This window comes from Thunnus thynnus, chromosome 23 (assembly GCF_963924715.1).
Source record: "Thunnus thynnus chromosome 23, fThuThy2.1, whole genome shotgun sequence".
In the NCBI taxonomy this organism is placed as follows: domain Eukaryota; kingdom Metazoa; phylum Chordata; class Actinopteri; order Scombriformes; family Scombridae; genus Thunnus; species Thunnus thynnus.
Window position 1 is genome coordinate 7411491 of NC_089539.1, and position 26648 is coordinate 7438138.

Sequence of the window (26648 nt, forward strand, 5' to 3'; positions counted from 1 at the left end):
TAGCAGACACATAGATTTGCTTAATAATGACTAATTTCCATGTCTAACAACAGGAGTGGGAACAGAGAGCTTCATACAGTATAACAGCTTGTTGTGGTGAGACTCATTCACCTTCTCTTTGAACAGTCTGCTAAGGTTTTGTTTCCGAATGCGACTAATTACAATAAAGTTAAGCAAAAAAGCTGAATTTCTGGCTCCCTTTTGCTGGCACTGTAAATTTTGCGCAGTCTTTTTTATTTGGGGTACATTAAACTTTTAATAGAGCAGGTGCTTATCTCTATATTGGCCAACAGAGGACTCAGGAGTAAGCAGGTTTGTTGGCATCCTACTCTATGCCTGTGAACCAGACTCCACTCTGTTAAGATAAAGGAAATGGGAGCATAAGGCAAGTATAGTGATGTTTACTCATAAAGTGTGATATGTGTAGATAAAATCCCTAGAACACAATGGACAATAAAGAGAAACAATACACTAGACTGTGTTTTTCCTTCTACTCTTGAGAGGTTTTTCATAAGACTGTTTACTTACATGGGTTCTGGTCTCTTGAAGAGTTTATTTACTGATTAGATTTGGGTTATTTCTACACGACAGGAGACTGTATGTTATGTTATGATGCAGTTAATACTGTGTATATACTTGAATTTGTAGGTAAGTATAAAATTTACTTTTAATTAGTTCTCTAATTTCTGTTTTTTGATGTGACTGTAATTGTTTCCATTAGCTGTTTCCATCAGCACGCACATTACACCTGTTTTCATAATTATTCATCATATTATTTGAATAAAACCCACATTAACCTCTCTAAAATCACACAAACTCCTTTATTTGTGTTTTGCACATCTGTTCCACTTTCATTCTTTTAAATAGTGATTCTAAACCACCATCTGTCATCCATGACAGCTAAAAGCCTTTACTCAAAGCCTTTCCTTTACCCTGTTCGCTCTAATCTGCAGTCTCAAAAAGAAGTGATTTTGTGCACTGTCAAGTCATGATCACGCATAGCGGATCCGCTGGTTATATTTTGTGCAAACAGCACCGGACTGATGCAAAATAGCCACAGAAACCTCTACTTATGATGAATTATTCTGTACGGTTTCCTATGAAGTGTAAATCAATATTGGAGACAGTTCACACAGTTCCATGAAAAATAGTAGGTCAATTAAAACTTCTCTCTCCGATAATAACTTCCTCAAAACCATCTAGTTCCTCATAGAAAAAGCACTAGGTAACCAGGGGCAACAACTGAATGCATCGTCTTCTTTTTAATGAGTCTGGCCAAAGTGTCGCCTGGAGCTCCGCACTTCTAGTTACAGTACAGGTACTGTTGATGTGTTGCAGTGATGACCAACATGATATGACTGTTTTTGGCTTTTTTTTATCCAGGTAAAATTTTAAAGTGGTGTTCTCAGAAACAAATCGTTAGTTAAAAAATCCTAATTCATTTGTGGATCATAGACAGGGTCATTACAATGAAACTGCCAGTTTATGTAGCAACTACAGTGAGTTGCTCTACAGTGAGATTTAACTGCGGATGGGTATCGGATGGATTATAGTGATGCCAAGTGAAGTTGCACACAACTATGCACAGAAAACATGATGACTGCTGGATCATCAGCATGAAATTAACTTTAAAAAAAGGCATCATCTGCTCATGGTGGTACATTTGAGCTGCTGCATTCATTATGAAACTGTGCACAACAAGTTTCCTCTGAGGGAAACTCTCCACATCATTCCCAAACTGTAGTACGTCATGACGGGGAAAGCCCTGCCTTTAAAAGGCATGTAAGAAGCAAATTCTAACCCGCCAACCTATAATGTTTGATAATGCACTCTTAATGATTCCACCGCATATCCAAGTGCGCCAGATGAGCCTAGCCCTGAAATTACTATGAGAGCCCTCAATGTCAATTTGGATAAATGGGAATTATACCAATTAGGATAATTGGTCTTTAGGATCCTGCTTAACAAAGACTTGCTCAGTAGTTTTTATGCTCTTTTTATAGGGAATGACGGTATGAATATTAGTCTTCAGCTGTTACTAGTATCGTGTCTTAGATTAGTAGCGCTAATGTAATTACTGCATTTATCTATAAATTGTAATCCATCACACTAGTCATTAATTAGCCAACAGAGCTAAACAGACCATTTCCATACACTTCTGCTCTACATGTGAGCTCAACACAACATTCTCCTCCCCTGACAAATCCAGATTACTATTCTAATCACTACTACAACCTCCAACGTGGCCTTCAGGTCATGCCTTTTTAATCTCCAGTGAGGAAATATTGTCTCGCTCTGGCTAATTCCAATTCTTTCACTGCCCCCTCCCCCCCTCTCTCTGTATGTCTCTTTCACTCAGCATGGTCCTTTTTATACTGACTGAGTCTCCGGTGCTGTGCTGGCGGTGTGTGTGTGTGTGTTTCTGTCACTGCAGTCAGCCTTGTACCTTTTCGCCACATTTGATGCTATTGTGGGCCAGCCTTTGCATCCGTGTATGGGTGTGTGTGTGTGTGTGTGAGCGGTGAAGGGAATCACCAAGGTCAGAAGAGACAAACTGCTGAGTCACCTACTGCTCTTTCATCAGAACAGCTCTCTCTCTCTCTATGGCAGTTTATTTAAGGAAGGCTCCACTGCTGTTATAGTGGATTACAGTCCATTATTGAATGATATGTCAATTCAGACACTAAATATCAATAACATCAAAGTTCCGACTTGTGTAAAATGCTCAAATATTTCTATAACACCCAATGTTAATTGATCCGACCCTCGATGGTGTGACAACTGCCATCTGTTAGCGACTGTTAGCGTGCTAACGTTAGTGGCAGAGCACGCTTTCACAAACAGGTCGAAGCTGTTGCTATGGTGATTAATGTAAACATAAGGGAAGCCTCCTGACATCCCAGTAGTGGTCAGGGCTGTTGCCATGGCAAATCCATACCTCAGTGGCTGCTGCGTTTGTGTGTGCCTGTGCATGTGTGTCCCTGTGATGTGAGCACATAAAGCAGACAGGAAGCATCATCTTTCTCTCTTTCCAGTGAAGTCACTCCCTTTTTCCACTGAGTTACACACACACACACACGCATACACACACACACACATACACACACACACATGCACGTTATGCCACTCCTGAATTCTTTTTCTCTCTGTTTTTCTTGTCTCAGGGGAATTCATTTCATCAGGCTGTAGTAGTATGAATGCTTAAAAACCAAATTCTCCAACAAAATGTCTGAGAAGAATTAGCTGTAAATTAGTAAATGAATCGGGGAAAAGTTAAAAGAAAACTGCCAAAGAAGGTATTGTAAGCAATATTAAGATAAGATAATACAACATCATCATAGTGAAAAAATGCACACTGCATGTTGCCAGCTGTCTTGTTCCTCCTCTTTAATCATGGTAGTCACTTGAGACCTCTACACAGCACACTGCAATAACAGCAATTTTGCAGGTCACCTTCATGTCACGCTATGAGAAAATCTTGGTTGCAATCTGGGGCAAACTGTAGAGAGAGATAGACAGATAAACTGCAGACAATATCAGATCTGAAGCATGTCCCAGTATAAATGTAGATGATTAAAAAATGTGCAGGTATAGTCATGTCATCAGAAGAAAATGCAGCAAAACAAAAAACAAGCTGGCACTGCCCAACCCCCCGTCTTTGGTCACCAAAATTCTTAAGTCATCTGTTGAACCACCGTTTGGATTGCTCAACAAAGATTTTTTCTGCCACAACTGTCAACTTTTGCCCAGGACAGACCAAAATCACACACACTGTATATGTTTGAGCATTTAGTTGTGCCCATGTATCAGATCAGGTAATCTCAGACCTTTAAAATATTGTGTTGTAGTCTCCACATCTGCTGCAGTTTGATGGAAGTTTCTCAAACCTGTTGATGATCTTTGTTTTGCAGCACCTTCGTCCATTTCTTATGACTTTTTCCTTGGTTTGAGTCAAGCAGGTTTAAGGAGCTTTCATCAAGTTGACTTTGAGAACTAGTGTTTTTTGGCTGGATCGGCCACAGACCAGCCCTATAACCCTGAATGTCTGTCCGTCACTTACTGACTGACTCATTGACTGACTCACTGAGTGATGAAGTTACACCATTATTGGCTGACCCAGTGTTGGAGTTTCTCCATTGGTTTTTGCTCTTTAAAAATGAATCGGCGCAAACAGTTTCAATTACGTCCTCAGGCGAGTGCAGAGTGAGAGCAGTCCAGAAATAAGTTTTAAAAACACAACCCAATTGCCCACATGGAGGCTCCGACACTGACAGAGCAACAACCCGCGGATACAAAGGGACGCTACGGAACTGTTTTACCAGCCTGTGTGGCGGCTAGCGGCTAGTTAGCATAGCTAGCATCGTTAGCATAGCCATGCCGTGCTGTGTGTACTGCATAGACTTTATAAAATAAGGTGTAGCCACTGTGTTTCTGGTTTAACAGCACCGTGCTGGACAGGTGACAGATGTGTTTACAGTGTTTGTACGTCACGGCGCGGATATAAATCACACAGCTGACGGACTGTAAGCCTAACATGCTAATCCCACGTAAACATAAGGATTAGACCATATGACATCTTTTCTGTGGAAAAGTGGCACGAGAGAATCTGATTCCTCACAATTTTGGGCCACATAACAGTTTTTTTTTTTGTCTCCAGGTTTTTGTCTCTGTCGTTTCCTCTCAACTCTGTATATCAGTTCACACACCTTTAATCTCAGCATCTCTCTGACATTGATTCATCCGTTTGGATGCACTGGTTCATGTTTTTCTGTTAATGTTTAATTTTGTCCTACAGTACAGAGCTCTGCATGCATGTCCCATCTGTTGGGGTATTGCCGGTGGAGCGGAGCCCATTCTTCACGCCTATATGGACAATGGCTTGGATTACACTGTCTTGAGCTTTTAGACCAAAGTCTGGTTGATGTGTCTGTTTCTTGGATTTTTGTGTTAATTGCATAGAAGACTGTATAGGCATTTTCTTTCAGCGCTCTCTCTCTCTCGTCTTCATCTCCTGCTGTCAGAGCCACAGTGAGAATACAGACTATAATTGGCACTTAATTGCTGCCGTGGCAACAGTGCTATTTAAGCCTACGCACTCTGCAACAAAGGAATATAGCGCGCACACTCACTCACACGCACACACAAAAGAGAGGAAGGAAGCCACGTAAGGAAGGAGGCTCTTAGCTCTCTTTCCCTCATTTCACACCAAATGTTTGTGTCTTTTCACGGATGGAGACTAGTTATGATGGTGAGGTTTGTGTGTTAGTGCGCTCCTGCTCCTGTGTGCGGAAGTGTTTGTGTTTCACCTGTCCTGTTTTTCCGCTCCATTGCGTTTACACTGCAGCTGTAATAAAATCCTTACCCATCACGCTGTGCCTCCTGTTGCCATAGTGATTCAGATAAGTTTTCCACCTGTGGGTCGGAAACCCACCAAAACCTACTCAGTAAGGTTGAAGTCACATCAGTTGTTGCTGATTTGTCTTTAATTTTTACTCTTGGCCTCTCAAATCATGAAAAAATGTCCAGTTTAATGACATTGTGTGACTCTTAATGTTCAATATTGTATCTCAGCTCAAATGTTCTTGTAGGTTATATTTTAAATAATGAAAAGGGAGTGCAGGTTATTTAAGAAATGTATTATTCAGAGCCCTTACTTCCCCAGAGGTTGGATCTCGACAGTTTATATTTGGAAGAATCCTGTTTGAAACCTACTGTTGGAGCCGGAGGACCCATTTAACATAAGGTAGACCCCAAATCAAAGTTTAATGAAATATTTTATTAAGCAATCCCCTTAGTTCCATCAAAACTACACTGTGGATTTCAGTTTAGTCCCCTGAAAAGAAAGAAGAAGAAGCTACAGGAAACAACAGGGTTTCAAAAACTCATTAAGTCTTCAAGCTGCTTTATAATGAGGCAATTTGAGCCCAAATGAACCTAATACTATACAATAAATGCAACAAAGTCAACTTTCTCACTGCGTCAGATAAAAGATGTGATCACACCCTCTCCCCACACCTTCCTCCTCCTCTTCCTCCTCCTGGTCTGGTGGACTGGAAGATGCTTCAGATGAAACATTTCTGTCCGATAGCCAAATGTTCTCAAGCCCCCAAAACAGGAGTGGAAGTTTGCCACCGAACCACATTACCTACCTGCCAACTACATTTCATCTCTCTGTCTCTCTCTCTCTCTCTCTCTCTCTCTCTCTGTGTTGGTCATTGTCGTTCTCTCCTCCCTCCTCGCTGCACGCAAACCCCTCACATCATTTCACTGTTATTCTTTCTTCTTATCTCTCCATTTCCTCTCTGCTCTGCTTTGGGTTATCCCTGATTATTCTGCCTCATTCACACAGCCTGTCCACTCCCTCTTTGTGTGTTTGCATATGTTTCAGGAACTGTCCTATCTTTTCACTCATATCAAGACACGCAATTCAACCATTGTGATTACTTTGTATTCAAAGCACATGAAAACATTAGCGCGCGTGTGTTCATGGCTTGCTCACTGATGATGTTAGCCCGGCACTGTATAATTGTCCTTGTCCATGTCATTATCAGGCCCTCTGCCATGTGGATGTGTGTGTGTTTGTTTGTGTGTGTGTGTGTGTGAGAGAGAGAGAGAGAGCCAAGGCCATTCAGAGGCAACCGCTTCGGCTTTGATTAAACAGCTAATTATTGATCGGGCAGGAGCAGACCTACAGAGCTGACATTACTCCTCTCTGCATGCAGGTGTGTGTGTGCATGTGTGTGTGTGTGTGTGCACGCATGCACGCTCACACATAGACCCTAATCACTCTCTATTTACTAAATAGTACACTATATTAACCCCATACCATTTTATTTGTTAACTATTGTGATAATTGTTTTGAGTCATTTTTTTAAAATAAAAAATGTTCAAATTCTAAATATCTTACATTGGTCGGGACAACAGAAAACATTTGAGGACGTTACCTTGACAACAGTAATCAACATTTTTCATTTTCCGACCCCACAACTAATCAATAATCGACAGATTAATTGATAATGCAAATAATGGTTAGTCGCAGCGCTATCTGACACAACACACAATCTGATTACATTGTCTTGGTGATTTAGGAAATTGTTGTTGGAAATTTTTTTACTATTTTCTGATACTTTATAGATCAAATAATTAAACAAGATTGCCTGAAAATAGCAGTTTTTGCATCACAAGATACAATTATTACACTCGCAGCAGCATCTATAATAATCTAGTTAATTTGTAGTCCTGTAGTCGTTTGGTCTGCAGAGAAGAGTGGTGATTTAGTAGTCAGACAGCAGTGGGGACAAAAGACCTAATAGTGCTCCTTCACACACTGCAGATGGAGCAGCATGTCGCTGAAGGAGCTGCCCAGAGCGCTTTTAAGGGTTTTATTTAGGAGATGGAAGGTGTTGCCGATTCTTGCCAGGAGTTTGGCCACCATTTGTCTTTCCTCCTCCTTCCTGTGAGGAAATGTGAGTTAAATGTCCTGATGTTGTCAGCTCAACAAAAAGATCAGTGATTGAATGAGTTGTGAAAAATCAGTGGAAGATTTTTGACAAGATTTTTTTCGTAAATAAGAACTGTCTACTTAATAAATAACCGGCTGCCTCAGTAATATCAGACTGGACCGGAGCTGCAGTAAGGCGTTAAAAGTCAGGAAGAAACGGCAGGAGGGGCCCGAGGGAAACAGAAAGGTAAAGTCGTGTGAAAAATAACAGACTGCTGCTCTTTTGTCTTGTCTATAATCTCTCTCCTTCTGTGGGGTTCCGGTAAACAGTGCAGCAGATTTTACATCTGATTTTCCCAACGTTAACATTTCAGATGCAGCTTCCTCCATCGCAGCATTCAGTCAATGTGGCTGGTAAACACCTAAAAGATGGCCACAAATATCAGTAAATATCTCCCTGGTCTTGTTTGATTATATATCCGCTTTAAGTCTTATCATAGCCAGTAGATAATTAGCTGGTGAGCTAATTAGTCCAGCTAGTAAACTAATTAGGGGCAGGCACTTGAAGCAAAAGTAGAAATACAGTAATGTGATCATTCAGCAGCCTTTGTTTTAATCACATCCCTACTAGTCTTGCTACTGCATTGCATTCTGGTCTGTTTTCCCACTATGGCCTTGAAGCTTCTTCTATTGGGGAGTTCTCTGTGTGTGATTGTTACACAGTGGCCCTCAGAGAGAAGCTTTTGACTCAGATGGGTTTACATCAAAACCTAATGTTAGCATCAAAGCACCAAATCAAATCTGTGGTGTGTTTGCGGCCATGTTACCTTGTTTCAGGTGGATTTTTGGAGAATCTGATGACTAAATGACTCTTTAGGATGAATGTATTTTCAGTTTCAGACATTGAGAAACACCGATGGCTGCTGTCAGTCATCATGTTAAATGTGTCACTGTCACCTTGTCAGCCCAGTCAAGTCTCTCCCTCCCTATACTGTGTGTGTGTGTGTGTGTGTAAGTGTAAGTGTGTGAGACAGACTGTTTCCCTGCTGGATATGCTCTTGATGGAGAAACACACACACACACTGTTGCTGCCAATACTTTTCTTGCTCAGCGCACTGACAGAGGCAGTGGAGCTCGACTGACACAATTACACAGGTTCATACAGGAGGAAATGCAATCATTGTTGCCGCGGGTAACGGCAGCAGGGACTGCCAGCTAGTCAACCCCCGACACACACACACACATACACACACACACACAGGCCAGTGTATGAGCTCAGCTTCCAGATGTTATACAAACAGGTCCTTTTCACCCTGCGTGTGTGTGTGTGTGCGTGTGTGTGTGTGTGTGTGGTAAGCAAATGAATTTAGGGTTGACAAAATGTGAAGTGGACCATGCTGTTCTCCTGCTGTTGTGGTAGTGGTGGAGGTGTATGTGTGTAGCGCCATTCACAGCTCCCTCTTTCTCTCTCTCTCTCTCTTCTGATCTTTTTCCTTCTATCAGTACAGTTCAGCTTGACGTTATATATTCAGCTTGAATGAACGTGTGTCCGCATGCAAATAATGTACAAATCTTGTCTTTGCTGATGTCGTAATCGATTTTTGTTGCCATTAGCTGCATTATCATCATTTCTAACTGGAGATCAGAGCTTATCCTCATGTTATTGACTGTCACATCCCCGTACATCAACATTTGTTTCACTATAACCACAGGGATGAGCATTTTGATGATGGCGGTTGAGAGCTCCGTCTAACATGTTGATCCAGTCAGACCTTGTGGCTGTGAGGATGATGTGAGGTGATTTTAAATGATGTCTTCCCAGGAATATATCAGACCTTTCCAGGGATTTCCGGAATTTCTTGCCTAAAATGAAGTTAAATTTTAAAAACATTGCTTATAATTAATCATAAAATTACATTTATTCTAATTTTCTGATGTTAATATTTTGTATTTGTTAGATTATGTGGTAATATTGTTTAGTAGAGCAACAATTCCTCTTGAAAGTACACTAAATTTGAGGTGGGAACATCACAATACCAACCATACAGAATGGTTCAACCCTCAGTTATACATGTGAGTGGTTTTATGGGAGCATCTTACTGTAATAGAGCAGACTTGAGGTCAATACTGCCGCTGTGGCAAGAAAGGGATATCCATCACATGCAACTATTTCAGCAAGTTGTTTCTGTGGTTTGAGGAATTCAATTGGCCCTACTGCTCTAATTCCTGATGAAGGTCTGCATGACTGATGAAGCCACTTGTTGATCTGTTTGAATCGTTTTCCATTTGCAGATGTTGCACTGTGTTGCGTTCATGGAAAGATCCCCTCCAGACTCGCTTTAAGATATATAAAGATATTCTGCTTTGAAAACCTGTCAAGTCCATTCTCAGTGTTTGTGCACTTGAAGGTTTCAGGTTTCTACATCACACTTGTGTAAATACCACGATTGGCTCTGAACTAGTCACAAATCATGCTTATAGGTACACACCTTCAACTCAGATTCACAACATCACAACATCACAAGATCACACGAGAATCCGTCTTGTCAGGCTTCAAGTTATGCGCTTGTGTCCAAACCACCGGTGGTTCAGACCATTCAGTGTCCAATGAGGATTCTCTTGTGATCTCACGAATCCAGCTGCCTTGCAAGGTAAGACAGTGATAGACAGATGGTTCATCCAATCACCTGCCAAGTTTGGTTTTTTTTTTGACAGTGCCTGCCCTTTTCCAGTTTCCAGGGACTACTTCTCAGATGGTTCGGTGTAACAAACCATCTGGCATGTCAGGTTAGAAAAACTTTCCTCCTTCGGCAGATGAATGTGAAAACAGCCTTCTAGTGTCAAATTCTGCACATACATCATTCTGCACAGTGAAGCTCAAACAGACAAGTGAAGGAACGAAAACATATTTTTGAGTGAATCTAAAAAATATTTTGCCACAAAACCTTAACTAATATCTGAAGTTTCAGCATGAAAAGGTATCGTTAAAAAAAGACAAGTGAAGTCAGTCCAGTTATATTATTGTAATAATGGTAATTCAAGGTGGGACGATGTCTACCACTGTAATGTGAAGGCGTTAATGAGGTTTGGAGGTTTTCTCGTTTCAGTACAAAACAGCATTTTTCACAGGCGTAAACCAACATACATGTGCCAAAAATCCCAGGATCTAGTGGTACGTTTCCCTGGAAATGGGACCAGATTTTGTGGAGAATTTCCCTGGAAATCTCATAATCTCAATTCTCTGTATTCAACCCCATGGCTATAGCACATGACTCATACGCATCAAATTATTCAGTGACCCCTTGTGACCTAGAATTAGCTGCGTTCGTTATGCTCCTCTATTCATTTATTCAGATGTTTCCTCTGTATTTTGAAACATATGCATGGATAATTTTGCTATGACTGCAGCACGAATACAGAAAACAGTGACATTTAACAGGAGCGCCGTTTAATTATGTATTATGCCAAAAAGTATTTTTACACCTCCTGTTCAAATCCTGAATTTACTAAGATATATCCCTATATGAAGCACAAAAGCAACTGCAGATGCAACCAATCTCACCTGTGATGATTAATAAAGCAGCACCTGTGCTATAACCACCAACACCACTGCTGTAAGATACAGTTAGAGCTAACCAGTTGTCTCTAATGGAACAGGAATACAGCGATTATACCCACATAGCAGTCAAATCATTTTATAGTGAAGCCGAATCACATCATGAAAGTTATGCACCATAGTTGTGCTACTAACAGACAAGCTACACGTGTGTGTGTGTGTTCCCTGCTGTTATAATAGAGGGATTATTGGGATTATGTGAGATGGGAGTTTAGTGCAGATTAAGAGTGACTGTACTCTCTGATGGGTAGATGGGTAGAAGACACTGTCCTACACGAGCACGCTCAAACACACGCACACACACACAGCTACACAGGCCTAGAGTGTGTGTGTGTGTGTGTATGTGATAGAAGAGCTTGTGTGTATATGTATCCCCATGTGGCTTTTTCAGCGGATGCTCATTCATGTATGTACCAATCTCTCTCTCTCTCTCTCTCTCTCAGAGGGTAATGAATCAAACACCTTACGCGTGTGTGTTTGCGTGTGTGTGTGTGTATGTGTGAAGCAGCAGTACAGACAACACAGCCCATTTGTTTTGTCTGGCTTTGACGTCACCGAAACCCTCAACAATCATTATCAGTGCAAGCAGGTGTTTGTTATGTGTGTGTGTATGTAGCAACTCAAGTGATCTGATTGGCTGCCGGACAGTCTACTTTCATTACCAGGGGCAACCAGCATTAAGGATCACTGGTCACTGTAAAAGATGTGTGGAGCGTGAGGTGAGAGATAAAGAGAGAGGATGACAGAGGGAGGCAGAGAAGGGGGGAGGACGCGAAGGTGAGAAGAAAACGAGATTCTCGATTCTCGAGAAAAAACACCAAGAGCGAGCAGCGTTAAAAACCGTTTTCTCCGTGTGTGTACCGCTGCAATGGCACGCTGGTGTTTGTCGACCTCGCTTCGCCCTAAATGGCTGGAGGGCTTTGTGGACGGCGGCACACACACACATGCACATATCGATGCCATAGAGAGCTCATTCACTCACAACAGCCTCTTTCCCCTTGAATGAGCAGCACGTAACACACTGACAGCACCAATAGACACACTAAAATACACACTAATTAACTCGATGGATGAATGAAGAACCTCAGAAAATAGACAAAGGAGAGAGTCGTGAAGGTAACCTGATGTGAAATTCATTTTCCAAGGAGGCAGGTGTAAGAAGATGAAAATGAATCAATCTGTCGGTTCCTTGAAACCTCTGAATGAGTCTTGGCTGATGTAACTAGAAGGCCTTGACAGATATTGATATGAAATATTTCATTAACAGAACACGGTCAGTAGAGTAATCTTCAAAAATAGTCATTAACAGTTCATTTCTTTCTTTTTATTTCTCACGTTGGTTATTTAGTTTCTGATTCTTCCTTATAAACCTGACATTATTGTAGCAGAGCATAATTACTATCTTTCTTTGTGAAGCATCTTTTATACACTAGTTTACAAGGTGTTTCACACAAGGCCACAGATTCAAAATCAACAAAAATAGAGGTAAATGAAAAACTAATGATTAAGTGGACCAGAATAAAAAAGATAAAAATAAAAACGTTAAAACTGCTCTAATCAAATGAACATGAGTAATATGAAAGGACAAATCAACAACATATTATTTCTGCTCTAAGGAGCATTTTAGCATCTGTCAGCTTCTTGTTTTAGTTTTCCAGCCAAAACTCGCTGCTTTCACTAGCTCCGTTTTCATTCGAAACCTACTGTACATTACCTAATTCCAAACATCAGACAAAAAAGTTAGCGACTAGCTGGTGAAAATAGCATTTACGTGCTAATGAGCCCAGGAGTTTGTAGAGACTAAAGCAGAGCTAAAGAAGAGTGAATGTTAGACTTACATTCACAAGGTGGACAAAATAGGTAGATAACTATTTACTAACATGTTCACCATATAAACTAAAGCAAATTATAGTGTCATTGCTGTGGGGCCAAAATCAAGGATGTACATGCATGTAGTACAGCAGAAGGTGATGGAATTAGTTTAGCAGGTATTCGGTCATAAACCAAAGTATCGGACAAATTAAAATTTGACCTGATGATGGTGCTAGATCAAAAGTTAAGGGATCGCCAAAGTAATTGCTATTTATCTTAGGGGGGGACTTGAAATGTGTAACAAATGTCATGGTAATCCATCCAATAGTTGTCATGATATTTCACTCAAAACCACAAATGTCAACCTCATGGTGGCGCTGTAAAGTCAGCAGATCACCAAAGTCATTGGGATTCATTGTCTGGGAACCACGAATGTCCGTACAAAATTTGTACCAATCCATGTAGTAGATACTGATACTTTTGTCTGGAGCAAAGACATTGACACCTTAGAGCCATTGCTGAAAAAACCTTACTTGTCGTCTTAAATTCAGTTTAAGTGTGCGTTTTATGGGTCTTAGCAAGTTATAAACATTGATTTGTGTCAGCTGCAGGTTGGCTGACTGTTGGACAGGAGGAGCTGGCAGAGAGAACAATGAGACGAAAGAGAGAGAGACGTGTTTACTCTAATGCTACATTGGTGAGGCTGAAGGCAATGTGTTGACACAGGAGTCAACACTCGGTTCAGGCAGATTAACTCGCAATAGGCTCATCTTCATTCATCACCCTGCTTGTCCTCCTTGACGCCTACACACACACACACACACACAAACATACACACACATACAAGAACTGAAAGACAAGGCTGAATTTAAATTTCCAGTTATTTTACTTTATATTTGTGTGGTGACAGTTATTGAGGATCATCAGTTTTTATGATGCGAGAAACAAAAATTTGAAATGATTTTCTACCGTAGCGGTCGTTCTAAGTGAATAAATCAAAAAATTGCTAATGTTCTAATGTTACACCTGGCAGATCCCATCACATTACTATTATTGCAGTGAAATTTTCTGCATATTAATATCGTCTGATAAAGACTTTACATGTTGTTAATGGGATCTCAGAATGGGAAATAACTGAATTGGTTACACTGACTGTTTTCTTATTGAAGATAAAAGGAATTTTTCGCTTTCTCCTTTAAAGAGAACCACAGATTGGTTTTTTAGAGGTAGAATGCAACCAACCAACTACAGAAAATAACCAAAAATTTCAAAGTGTTTAAGCATCATGCATAGAAAGTCTGGACTAATGACTTCAACATATTATTTTTACCATTTGATCATTTATTTCATTGCTTTTTTGCAGGAATAATCTTAAGTATTTCTCCATTACATAAAGTTTAAGTTGGGAAAAAAACACTCAAAACTCAGCTAATCTGCTTCACCAGGACAGTATGGGTGTGGTTTTATCAGATGTGATTGACAGTCGCCATGGCAACATAAGCAAATCGGTCAACAACTCTCCTCAGCAGTCGACTTTTTAAATTGAAGTTCAAGTGCAAGTAGACAAAATGCAGAGTTTAGTGGGAGACTAACTAGTTACAATATACTGTATATTCAGATGTTGCTAAATCCTGATTGGCGCAGAGAAATATATGACATCACCTTTTCCCAACTGAGACCCCGCCCACATCAAACCAGTGAGGAGCACACAGACGAAAACATAAATATACTTCTTATCACTTGTGAAATGACTAAAACTGTTCTAACTTTGGCAGATGTTTTTCTTGTTCATTGCTCATAGTAAGAAGCTAATTGTGAAAATAGGTTTTCAGAGCCTTTAAAGGTGAAATTGGTGATTGCTTGATTTTCTCTGTCTTTCTGTATTTTTTATAGACTAGTTGCTGCATGGTCCTACTCTCCTGACAGTTAATAAAATGCATTTTGTATCCCAAAAACTTGCCTAATGTGAAAACATCATCCAATAAACACACTGCTTGTGACTCATGAGACGTTTTTATTCATGTGTTTACAGAGGAGCGTTTTCTGAGGTGGTCCTGGCTCAGGAGAAGCTGACAGGTCGGATGTTTGCGGTGAAATGCATCCCGAAAAAGGCTCTGAAGGGGAAGGAGAGCAGCATCGAGAACGAGATCGCCGTGCTGAGGAAGTGAGTGCTGTGACACAAACACAAGCACACACACATACACACTCATAAGCCTCCTAATTCCTGGTTACCGGGGCAACTGTGCATCTCCTCTCTTTTCCATGCATCACGACCCTCCTCCCACCCCCCTCGCCCCCCTCCCCAAACCCCCGCCCCCAGGTCACGATCCACAGCTCACCTACCACACATAGGTACACACACACACACACACACACACACACACACACACATCACGACTGAATCAAGGTGTTGGATGTCTTTGGATTCTCTCTGGAGTTTAAAGTAAGTGTGAATGTGTGCTACTCAAGTAAGTTTGTTGCTCTCTGTTGCTGATCATTATGATAGAGTCCAAGAGCAGAGACAGTGTTGACATGTGTCCTCTAGTGCTTCTGTTTCCAACAACTTATTTTAAAAACTACTGATTAGCTAAACAGCTCTTTGATATGATTACTTATGTTTTTTTTGGTCTCAGTTCTGCCTGGTCAGTGCATGGATGCTAGATAAAGATACAGTACAGCTGCAGACACTGCATGATAACTATTTCTTACCTCTCACTTCCAGATTGTGAATATTTGTAGGATTTACAGCCAGCGGTTGATTTTACTATGAGGAAACGGACCTTAGCATTGAACACTTTCAAAAATGATCATTTGAATCTTAACAATTCAAACAAATCGATGTAATGCATACAATCAGGCCATGTTGTGCTTTAAATATATTCCACATATATTAACACAAGCGACAAGTTAGCATGAAGGAAATCATTCATAAGAAATAAAGCACATTTCCATTTTAAAATCAAGAAAAAACATCCCAAAAAATGACATTTAATCCCTATCCCTCATTGAAAATTCAAGACTCTATGTATATGCAAATATTCTGTTCTATTTTGAAATAAAATATTAAATATTTAATTTCAAAAGTTTAACTGTGGGACACACAAAGTCTCCTACTTCACTGTAAAGTGCATTCACAGTGTTTGTGCACTGGAGGCTTCAAGTTTACACATCACTCTTATAAGTGAAAGTTGTGTTGAATATTGGACGAGGATTGGCTTCCAAACTATTTGTCATTTCATAAATCAAGCTCATAGACCCGCCCATTAAAATCAGATTTTCAATGAGCACAGAGAAACTTTCCACTTTCAGCAGATCAATGTGCAAACAAACTCTGCACGTACATCATTCTGCACAGTGAAGCTCAAACATCCAAATGAAGCAACAAGAAGAAAAACGTATTTTTGAGTAGAGGGGAACGTTAAAGCATGTGTCTTAATATTCCTTCTTGACCTTGGAGGTGGCAGTTTGACAAAATAATCTAAACATGAGGTCTTAATAGCATTAATTGGAGCTTCAACTGCATCTCACAGTCATCAACAAATGAGCAAACTCCTGCTGAATGAACACTAAGATCAGGCTGAAAGCTCTGAAAGAAGCTAGTAAGTAAGTGGACCTTTGGTTAAGATTAGCATAATTAGTAAGTAAGTGAAGGAAAATTGTGAAGTGGGAGGAGGAATCCACAATATCACAACACAAAACATCTTAATTGAAATTCAAATTACATTTATTTGGTGTTTAGTGTTTTTACTGCAGCACCTCCTCCCAGTTTAAGCTGCAATCCTCAAGGCTAATTAACAAGGACCCCCTTTTGTCTCCCTATCACACACACACACACACACACACACACACACACACACAAACAATTACACAGAAGCATCACATGGTTACTGCTGGACTTGTGTATGCTCTGACAATACTGATGTATGAGGCCATTGACAATAAATTTGCTAATTTGGCTGCACTGTGTAACATTAGAGAAAATGAGAATTGCGGGAGAGATGCAGACATTCATTTAGACTAATGGGTGTCATTACTGTAAACAAATGAGAGCATCACTGAGCAGACGGGCAATCTCTACCACACTGCGAGACACCAGGTCGGCTTTGGAGGGAAATCTGCAGGATTACTTTATGACACAAAAACAGGAAGCTGGAACTGTTCTTCATCAGCAAAACAGAGTAAAATCTGTGAGACTTTGGTGGCAGAATTGTGGGTAATTTAGAGAAACTTTACTAAGGTATTATTTAAAATATAAAAATAGAGACTGCTATCCTTAGAGATACTGAGTCTTTAACAAACAGCACTTACGGTTGTACATTTCATAAAAGAACACGTATACATACATATTCAGTCAACGATGCAATGTCAGTGTTTTGAATGGAATCATACAACCATCAGATGTCATATTAGGAACAAAGTAATCAAAATGAAAACACATGTGTTCATTACACAAAATGTCCAATGGGGAATTTCGTAAATTAAATGTAAACAAAGCAGATTATAAGATTATAAATCAATATAAATCACCACTCATGCAATTGCTATAGTGTTGTGAAGTGTTAGGAGTCCTTTTGGGCGCTTCAGGTTCCTCTGATTCACTCTTTTAACTGGCTTCTGAGGCTCATGGGTATTGAAGTTTTTTGAGCCATCCGACATTGCAAACAAAAAACACATGATTTCTCAGATAAAGATTTGAAATAATGAAACTGGTGGCCAGACATAAACCTAAGTGAGCGTTACATTATCTGGAAGAATCATGTGTTTCTATGTTGATATATAAGAAAAATGGTAACACAAGATGGCGAGAAACACATCCAGAATCAGCAACTGTATGGTGAGAGCTAGGGCTGTAAAAGATTATTATTGATGAATCTGTGGATTATTTTTTGAGTAATCAATGCATTTTTTGTCCTATCAGATGCCATTAAAAGTAACACACAAGTTTGCAGCCAACAGTCAAAAACTCTTACTGTAATTTACAATAATATAAAACAAAGAAAAGAAGCAAATTCTCACAACTGCGAGGCTGAAATCTGAGAAGATTTTTGGCAATTTTGCATGATAAATTACTTCATAATTGCCAAAATTGTTGTGTTGTTCAAAAATCAATTTACTAAATTGACTGAGCTAAATTTTTATAAAGTCCATTTTAAAAGATATATAGTTCAAGAGAAGAGGAAACATGCCAGAGAAATCCATGAATGAGAACCACTGACTGTAATGTTTGAGAGGGTTTTTCTGAAAACCACCCTGACTGTTCTCTGCCATTAAACTCAGGCTGTTTGCTGCCAGCCCATCATTATCCCAGGCAGGGCTTAAATACACACACATTATCCCTTTTCAACCTGTACGCCTGTGTGCGTGTGTGTGTGTGTGTGTGTATGAGTCACATCTCATCTCTGCAGTTCATCGTCTGCCTGCCGCCACAGAGATCATACGCTCATAATAAGTGTTAGATGCTCACCTGCGCACCTGCTGTGTATTTGTATGTCTTTGTATGTGTGTGTGTGTGTGTGTGGGAAGGATAGACCAGGGGGAATTACCTCTGTTCACAATGCAAAAGATGATTAACCCATACACCCACACACAAAATCAATCGTGTTTCTACAAGGTATGAGGTATTAGAATAACGAACGCACACCTACACACACATACACAGACATACACACACACACAGCAGCATGAAACACCCTCATCACAGCGCCGTAACCATGGAGAAATCAGGAGAGAAGCGACAGGAATGAGCAGAGAGGATGAAAATGGGTTTGGGGAAAATGGACCCTTGTGATTGGAAAGTTTCAGGTTCAATTCGGCGTAAGATTTGTGGTGTGAGAGATTAAAGACCACGGTGACGTAAAGAAAGCAAAGCAGTCAACTTTTCCTCGAACTAAAGGTTAAAATTTTTTAAAATCTGGATTATGAGGTCAGTTTGGGTAACAGACTGTCAGAGTATTACTCTGGATTATCAGTTATTTTTATTTATGTGGCAGAAACTTAATGGGAAACCAACATTTCTGCAGCTCAACAGCAGTCATCAGGATTAAGTTTTGGGCATTTGGTTGTGTTAATGGGTTATTGTGTGTGACCTGAAACTTTTAAATATAAAGCTTAACCCATGGTTTGTCTTTGCTTTGCAGGATCAAGCATGAAAACATTGTGGCGCTGGAAGACATCTATGAGAGTCCTGACCACCTCTACCTGATTATGCAGCTGTGAGTCAAAGTTTTAGTTAAACTTATGTTGACCGATGTAACTTATGAGAACACACGCACCAAAATCACACACGTGTTGCTGAGAGATCATTTAATCTGGTGAAAGTGAGCTCCATGCTAACCCTTAAAGGGCCACACCACTGATTTTACACACTAGTTCACTTACTTCAGTTTACTTGTATTTGAGGACTACTCAGCCTGCGAAAACTGTTGGTGTCTTCTGTGGCTCTGTAGGAGGTTTGTAACCCTGGCGATGTCATTGTGATGTCATCAGGGTTATCTCAGATTGACATGACCACTAATTTTTAACAAAACTTGTTATAAACTAGAGGTGTGGGCTAAGAGAAGTGGGCATGTAGGAGGCAAGGAGTATCTAATCAAAAGATGCTATCCAGTTGCATTATGGGAAATGTAGGATCCAGCTGGATCTCCGTTCTGGCGGCTAAAAGTCAGGATATCTCAGCATCTGCTGCTTCAATTTTGACCATTCTTTTTAAAAAAAATTCCTGCTCCCGTGAGACTTGGAAGTGCAGTTCTAAATGAAGCAAACACAACACGAGTGAGAGGCTGTCACCATAGTTTTAAAAGACAGATTATATTGAGTGTTTGCTTCTGAGGTTAAGGATCATTGGTGACAAAGGAAAAAAAATCTCAAATCCTGCCAGATTTTTATTTTTTCATGTTGAAAATAGACAAAAAGACAAACTCTGTTTATTGTGAGGTTTGTTTTTGGTCATATTTAATAAAAATGAGAATATAAGAGTGATTTCTCACTAAATAAATTCAAAATACATCTTTATTCTTTAAGTCTGATAGAAATAGTTGGTGACAGAGGGATTTGTTGCAATTTGAGTTGTTTTTTCATATTACTTATTCATAAAACACATATATATGTGCCAAAAATTCATAATACCCCATCTCACTCTTTCTCACACTTTTAATCTCATTCTTCTGCCCACCCACCCATCACCACAAACACACACTAACACACACACACACACACACACTTTTCAGTTCAATGACAACTTTGAGATGACGACAAGAGCGGCAACAAACACACAAAAAGCCCACCCGTCCTCCCACGCACAAACACCAAGCACCCACAAGGCTTCTATTACATCAATAACATCTCTGCTTTGACGGTCAACAGTAGAGGGAAGCAGGATCGCCTGTGGTTCACCCATAGGTGCTCCACTAACCTCCTCTGCAAGGTTACCACTGCTTACATAAGAGGAGAAGTTGGTCTGGAAGCTTGGCACTCGTACTGGAAATATTTCAGTCAAGTTCAGGTGGAAGTCATGGATGTGGATTACACAACTGTGGTTATGTTTACAACCTCATGTCAGCGGATTATCTGCTCGCCTACCACACACGTATCGGTCCTTCGATTTTGACGTCGACTCTGTTCAAAATACGGGAAACTAGATGTTTTCTCTGATACTGTAAACCAAAACTTTTTACTTTTGATTCAGGAAAAGAACTCTTGGCTAAAAACTAATATTTTTGAATGACAAACAGCTAATCCACAAGGTTTTGTGGTAATAGGCCATTATTGGTTGGTCATTTTGCACTCAATGCACACTCAATGTAGATAACAGATATGTATAGTTGTTTGCACTCTTTTATTAGTTCCAAATAAACAAAAAATGTGCAGGTGGAGTCTTCACAGCAAAGACTCATCATAAAGCCTTGGTGACCTGGTTGTCGACTGAATCATTGTTAGTGATAGAAAGCAAAATCAAACACAACTTTTAGCCAGGAGAGAGCTTCATGCATGCCCTCTACACTCCCTCTGGATGAACAGATGAACAGCTAGACGTGCAGCTTTGCTCTGCACAAGTTGAAGCTTGTGGAAATCTTTTTCAGTTGTACTGACCAAACTACCAAACAACAGTCAAGATGAGACAAAAGCAGCGATTGTATAACCGGTCTGATTGAGTGATCAGTCAGGAAATAAACACACCTCCTTATGACAGGCACTGCTCTACCCATTTTGGCTACAATCCTTGTATTATTCTGCGGTTTAGTTCTGTATTTCACGTAGGAGCTGTATGTCAAAATAGACAACAATGTAACTTGGATGGTTTGACGCTGCAGATTTTTAAACACAGAGTCAATTTACATGTTTTTATGTGCTCTGCATGTATGAAGTTTGCATTCAGTCTTAATTTTTTAAACTGTTGGATTGTAAACTCCAAGCTTGTTTTACAGCAACAGATCATGGCATATAACAAAAGGCAAAAATTCAAAGTAACTCTGGAATAGACATTGGTTGCAGAGGCTTATATCACAAACCTAATAGCACTAAAAACTGGGAAACTGTTTGTTATTATCAGCAGGTTAGAAACAGAAAGCCACTTTAGCTGAAACTGCTTGCTGTGGTGTGGCTGTACGATCTGTAAAAATAACAGTCTGATAGGATCTATTTGTTTCCTAAGTAGGTTACTATGAAATAGTTAAGTCAGACCTCATCTAATAATGAAAGTTTGAACTGACATCACTGATATTTAATGATATTTATGCTCAGCAGCATGCAGAGTGGCTTCATTGTGACCTTTTACATCCAGGCCATGTGCATTTATCCCCTTTCATATATGCAGTCTCTCCTTGAAATGTTCAGGAACATTTCCTGCTTGGGGTCATGTGTGAATGGGAGCAGGGAGAGATTTTCAGGGAAATCTGTACTACCAATTTCCCACCTCAAGACCTAGTAACATTTCAGGGAAAATGCCAGTGCGGCTGTGTTGTGAAGGAAAACTGGAATGTGTCTACTGTAAATGTGATACTTAAAGGGTAGGTTCACATTTTTTCAACTCTATTTTAAAGTAATATTCACATGTCTGTACATAATACACATGTATAATGTAACAGCTTTTGGTCACTGAAATCATTTATCCTCTCTGTACTGGCCTCTGCACTGGCCCTTCCTAATGTATTTACAAAGTAAGTGATGGGGGACAAAATCCAGACACACTGTGAGATAGTCTAATCAAGTGGGTCTCCTCAGTACAAAATTCCCTGTTTGTATTTCTCTGGAAAGCATTTCCTTGCTGAGCTGTAGAAGACAGTAAAACAAAGAGGGAATTCTGTATTAAAAAGACTGTAAATTTGGAAAATACCCACTTGATTTGAATCAAGTCAGTTTTCTGGAGCCTCAGATTAGCTTCAGCTGAACTTAAGACTGCATTTTTACACAGAGTGATGATGTGAATTTTGTCCCTGATCACAGTATGGAGAGGTGAATGACTCTTTCAATGTATATAAGGCCATGTGAATATTGTTTTGAAAAAATGTGAACCTATCCTTTAAAGGCATTATTAGGGACATTATTTACCTGTTAATGTATGATTAAGGTGTATTGTAATGTTATATTTACCTCAGGCAAGAACATTTTTATATTTGAAAGAGCTGTCATCGACCAAAAGCCCAGAAATCATGTCAAACCCATCATGTTTTAAAGTGAGACTGCTGTATGTAACTTCTGATGAACAGCGGCCACTGTGGCCACAAGTGGTAATTACAAGACAATGCTAAATGCTATAATGTTTTGTAACAGTGGTACAAATGGAGATGAGTCATAAATTCAGTGAACTGACTCAGTGTACAACAATATCTGAAGTTGGCTAACATTAGCTTACATTCAACACCCTCAGGTACTGGTCATACCAGACCAAGTAACGCTGTATCAGCAAAACCACTGAGTGTGTTGAGCAAAAGGCAGTTTATGGCTCATTAATTCAAATGTTCTATTGTAAGAGGAAGAATGTGTTATTTCTACCTTCAGATTTTAGGAAACACATTCACAGAGCTGAAGTTCCTCCAACATGTCTGCTGAGAAGTCTTTATACATTACCTGAAATACCTGTTGGCCAGACTCCAGTCAAAGGTCTTACTCTGATTAAGCTGTTTACCTACAATGGTAACCTTATAATGGAGTTCCCTGTTGTCATGAATAAACCAGTTAACAGAGTATTTCTGTTCAGTGCTGTTTTACTGTTAAATAACATGACTTTCTGGGAAGTTATACTTATGTAAGTTACACTTTACCAATTGGAGCTTGAAATGCTTTCCTTTGACTTAATTAAAGGGAGATAACACCACATTATCCAACGGTTACAGTTAAAGTTGGAATCAAGACTGACACATAAGGGCGATTACTTTCAAAATTGCAGATGCAAGTACATTTTCACTTTATCCAGATGTGAGAAATACGATCTCAGCATTAAAGTATTGCCTGCTAATGTCTGCTGCATTAATCTGTGCATGGACAGTGATTTACTTTATTATACATCCTGCAGTTATGTACTTATAGCTATGCTTTATAGCACAGATTTTCAATTTCAGTAATTTATCATCTCAAGAGGCTTTGACTGTACAGCTCGCTGTTTTATTTTACTGCTTTGACAGGATTTTTTATGTGGGAAAGTTGTGCTCCATTGAATTGAAGTGAGAGGATTTACTTGTCTTAGTTCTGGCGAAGTCATACAGAGACAGTAACGGGAAAGACCTCACCTCTACTCCATCATCCTTCTCCACACCTACATCTATCAGTGCATCTCTTTCTCTCACCTCTATCACACCATCTGCCCTCCTCTCCTTTTCCTACTTTTTTCTCCCCTTACACCTGATTTCCATCACCGTCACCTCTCGCCTCCCTCCTGCTCGCTTGTATATTTCCTAGATCAGTGCTTTTTTGTTTTTTTTTTCTTTCACTAGGGCTTTCAGTTCCATCTGTTCATGCAGTATATGTCAGTTGCCATAGTTACAGGGTCAAAGGTAACATCTGGGTTATAACATTTCAGGGTGACCTTGAGGATTGCAGCAGGAGATTTGTTGTGTCTTGAAATGTCAGAAAGATAAATCGTGAATTACGGGGGGACATTTGTGTCAACTGGGCTCAATCCAATAAATGTGTCAACAACTAAACAATAAGTCATACTAGAAAAGGTTGCAGTTTATTTTTATTTCATTTGTAAATGTTATGGCGTATTTCACACTGTCTGAAGATAAAACACATTTAAGAAAGATGAAAATTAGCATGAAGCTAACTCTGGTGCGATACATCAAATGGTAACATTTATGTTTAATATTGTACATGATCCATTACAAATGAATAAATATAGTCACATTACCAGTGTGGAAGCTTTTATTGCATGTGAGCCATACATAAGCTACATAAGGTACATACACTCATCGCTGTGTATGTTGTTACTATGAACATAATGTAATTGCATCCATTTTTAATCAATTAACATCAACATCAAACATTCTCATTCAAAACACAATTTTTGTCTTTCATGACTGAACTTAAAGCTGCATTAATCAATGTTTTCATATCATTTTCATATCATATTTCCGTGTCTGCTGGATGTGTAAATAGGTGTTTGCTAGCAACCCTATGAAGGGTCAGTATGGTAACATTGTGTTTTTAGCTTGTTTTATTACTCCCGAGTGGCCAAAGAAATAAATTAATGCAGCTGTAATCAAGCAGTAACTCATTATTTATGTGATATTTTTTATTTAGACAGGCCCTACTAGCTTTCTGATTTTTAGGGAAATCACAGTGCTGTTTTAAGCTTCTGCACATTATATGTACAGACAGAGAATCACAGACAGACTGTGGAGAAAAATGTTGAAATATACAGAGGAAGACTTTGTATAAAAGCATCAGAAGAGAGAGTAGTTCAGACTCTCTTTTCATGTGACCCGAGTGCTGCAGGCTGTTTTTCTTGAAGCGCTACACGGTACCATCATCACAACCGATCTGCTGTAACATTAAGTCCATCATTTCCTGTAACTAGTGACAGCAAACTGTGTTTGATCTAAGCAGAAACTTCAGCAGTGCTTTAGCAAACATGTAGTAGAAAGTGAAGCTTGTGTAATAGCTGCATTTCTACCGATCACTACTGTAATAAGTAACCTCATTAGTTACAATTATGTGCATTTATTGAGATGTCAGTTCTTTCTCTTAAACGACAGGAATCTCATTTAGGAACAAGGATTTTTGAATATTTTCTGTGTAATTGCGGCTTGGCAGATCAATGCCGTCTGACAGCGTTTCCTTCGTTCCCGTTCATCACTGCTTGTCTTACGTAACCTCGACCGCAGGGAAGCAATCAGTCCGTGCTGCTTTGAAAATCGATGCAACCCAGTGCAACGTGGCCTTTATATTGATGCTGTTTGTGTTGTGAATTGCATATTAGTAAAGGATAAAAACACATGCAGTGTAGAGACAAATTGACTTATCCAGTAGAAAGTGTTTCAAGTAGAGAGGCAGCATCTGACTATAATGATGCTGCCGCCAAACTGTATACTGGATATTCGGCACATAAATGAGGTGTCAAATCTTTTTAATTCTTAAAGTATAGTTTTCAGTAACGTTTTGGAATTTACATTCGGTTTTGCTTGGATTCATAGGAAGCCTGTAAGCAGCAGAACACAATGACAGTCTGCCAGCTTCTTTGTTGGTGTTCATAGCTGTTAACCTTTGTTTACTCTGGTTTGTGCTTTGACAGTAAGGGTGTGATCATCGACAGTAGTTTATCTGAATTCTGCAGTGCTTTATTTATTCGATTCAGTTAGATTGTACAGGAGACTTTTGGTAGAATTATCATATTGTTGTGTCATTTTACAAAATCTGTAAATAAGAAGTAGAATCTAACAAAATTAGCTAATAAAGCCCCATGGTGCACCCGTGCAGGCGTTTTCACCTATTTTTCATAATTAGACCTCCTCTATGGACTATGTGGACTTGATTGACATCTCCCTTGCTCTCCAGTTAATTCTGTTGCACCTGCTAAGGTGGGACAAATGACCTTTTATCACTGGGTGTGCGCCAAAAACAGACCAGTGCTGGTTTGAGCCAGATGGGCTCCATTCCTTTTAAAGCCGGTACCCAAACAGGCACATACCACTTAGCACCGACAGCATGGTAAACAACAGAGATTAATAAAAACATGTTTCACACAGGTTGTGGTGTCTGAATCTAAATAGAGAAGGGACTGTACTGTCTCTGCAAACACTTGCAGTGAATGCTGAGAAAAGATGTAATGAAAGTTTATCTCAGCATCCCTACCACCTGCTGCTGTTTATCAGCTGATAGAGGTTCAACGTCATACCTGCTGCCTTATATACCACACTTTAACTTAACTTAGAGGTTTAACTCAGAGGTTTGTGACATCATAGCTCCACCCAGCTTACATCTGGACTAGTTTTTTTCTCAGTCAACTTGTAACAGTGGAATACAGTTTATTTTTGCATTGAACATCAGTTTGATTCCTTTATATGAAATTATTTTTGACATTCATCATATTATAATGTATATGGATATCGTAAATATACTCTCACTCATTTTGTGATACTGATTTCAGCCATACTGGCCCTTCCTAACATTGTTTTATCATATTCCTGCGCTTTTACCATTAGCTTAGCTGTGATGCTAACTGTTTCGTAAGGTAATTAGATTTATTGTTCATCCATTTAATGTTATTTAAATCATTTTTCTAGTTTTTTAGTTGCTATTTTCTAATATTTCTTAATGTCAGACATTAACATAACCTGGTGCATG

The 26648-nt window shown here is 39.5% G+C and overlaps 1 protein-coding gene across 3 annotated transcripts in view; it reads left to right on the plus strand.

Annotated features, from left to right (window-relative positions):
* Positions 1-26648, plus strand: part of camk1da (calcium/calmodulin-dependent protein kinase 1Da) — a 64447-nt gene that overhangs the window by 14972 nt on the left and 22827 nt on the right. For 2 of the 3 annotated variants that reach the window (XR_010925723.1, XM_067581704.1), the window contains exons 2-3: positions 14902-15033; positions 19007-19081. Coding sequence is in view for 2 of the 3 variants with exons in the window: in XM_067581704.1 (XP_067437805.1) it covers positions 14902-15033; positions 19007-19081 (207 nt within the window). In the remaining variant the exon portion in view is untranslated. Of the gene's footprint in view, positions 1-10156; positions 10229-14901; positions 15034-19006; positions 19082-26648 lie in introns of all 3 variants that reach the window. The other variant, XM_067581705.1, reaches the window with a different exon arrangement.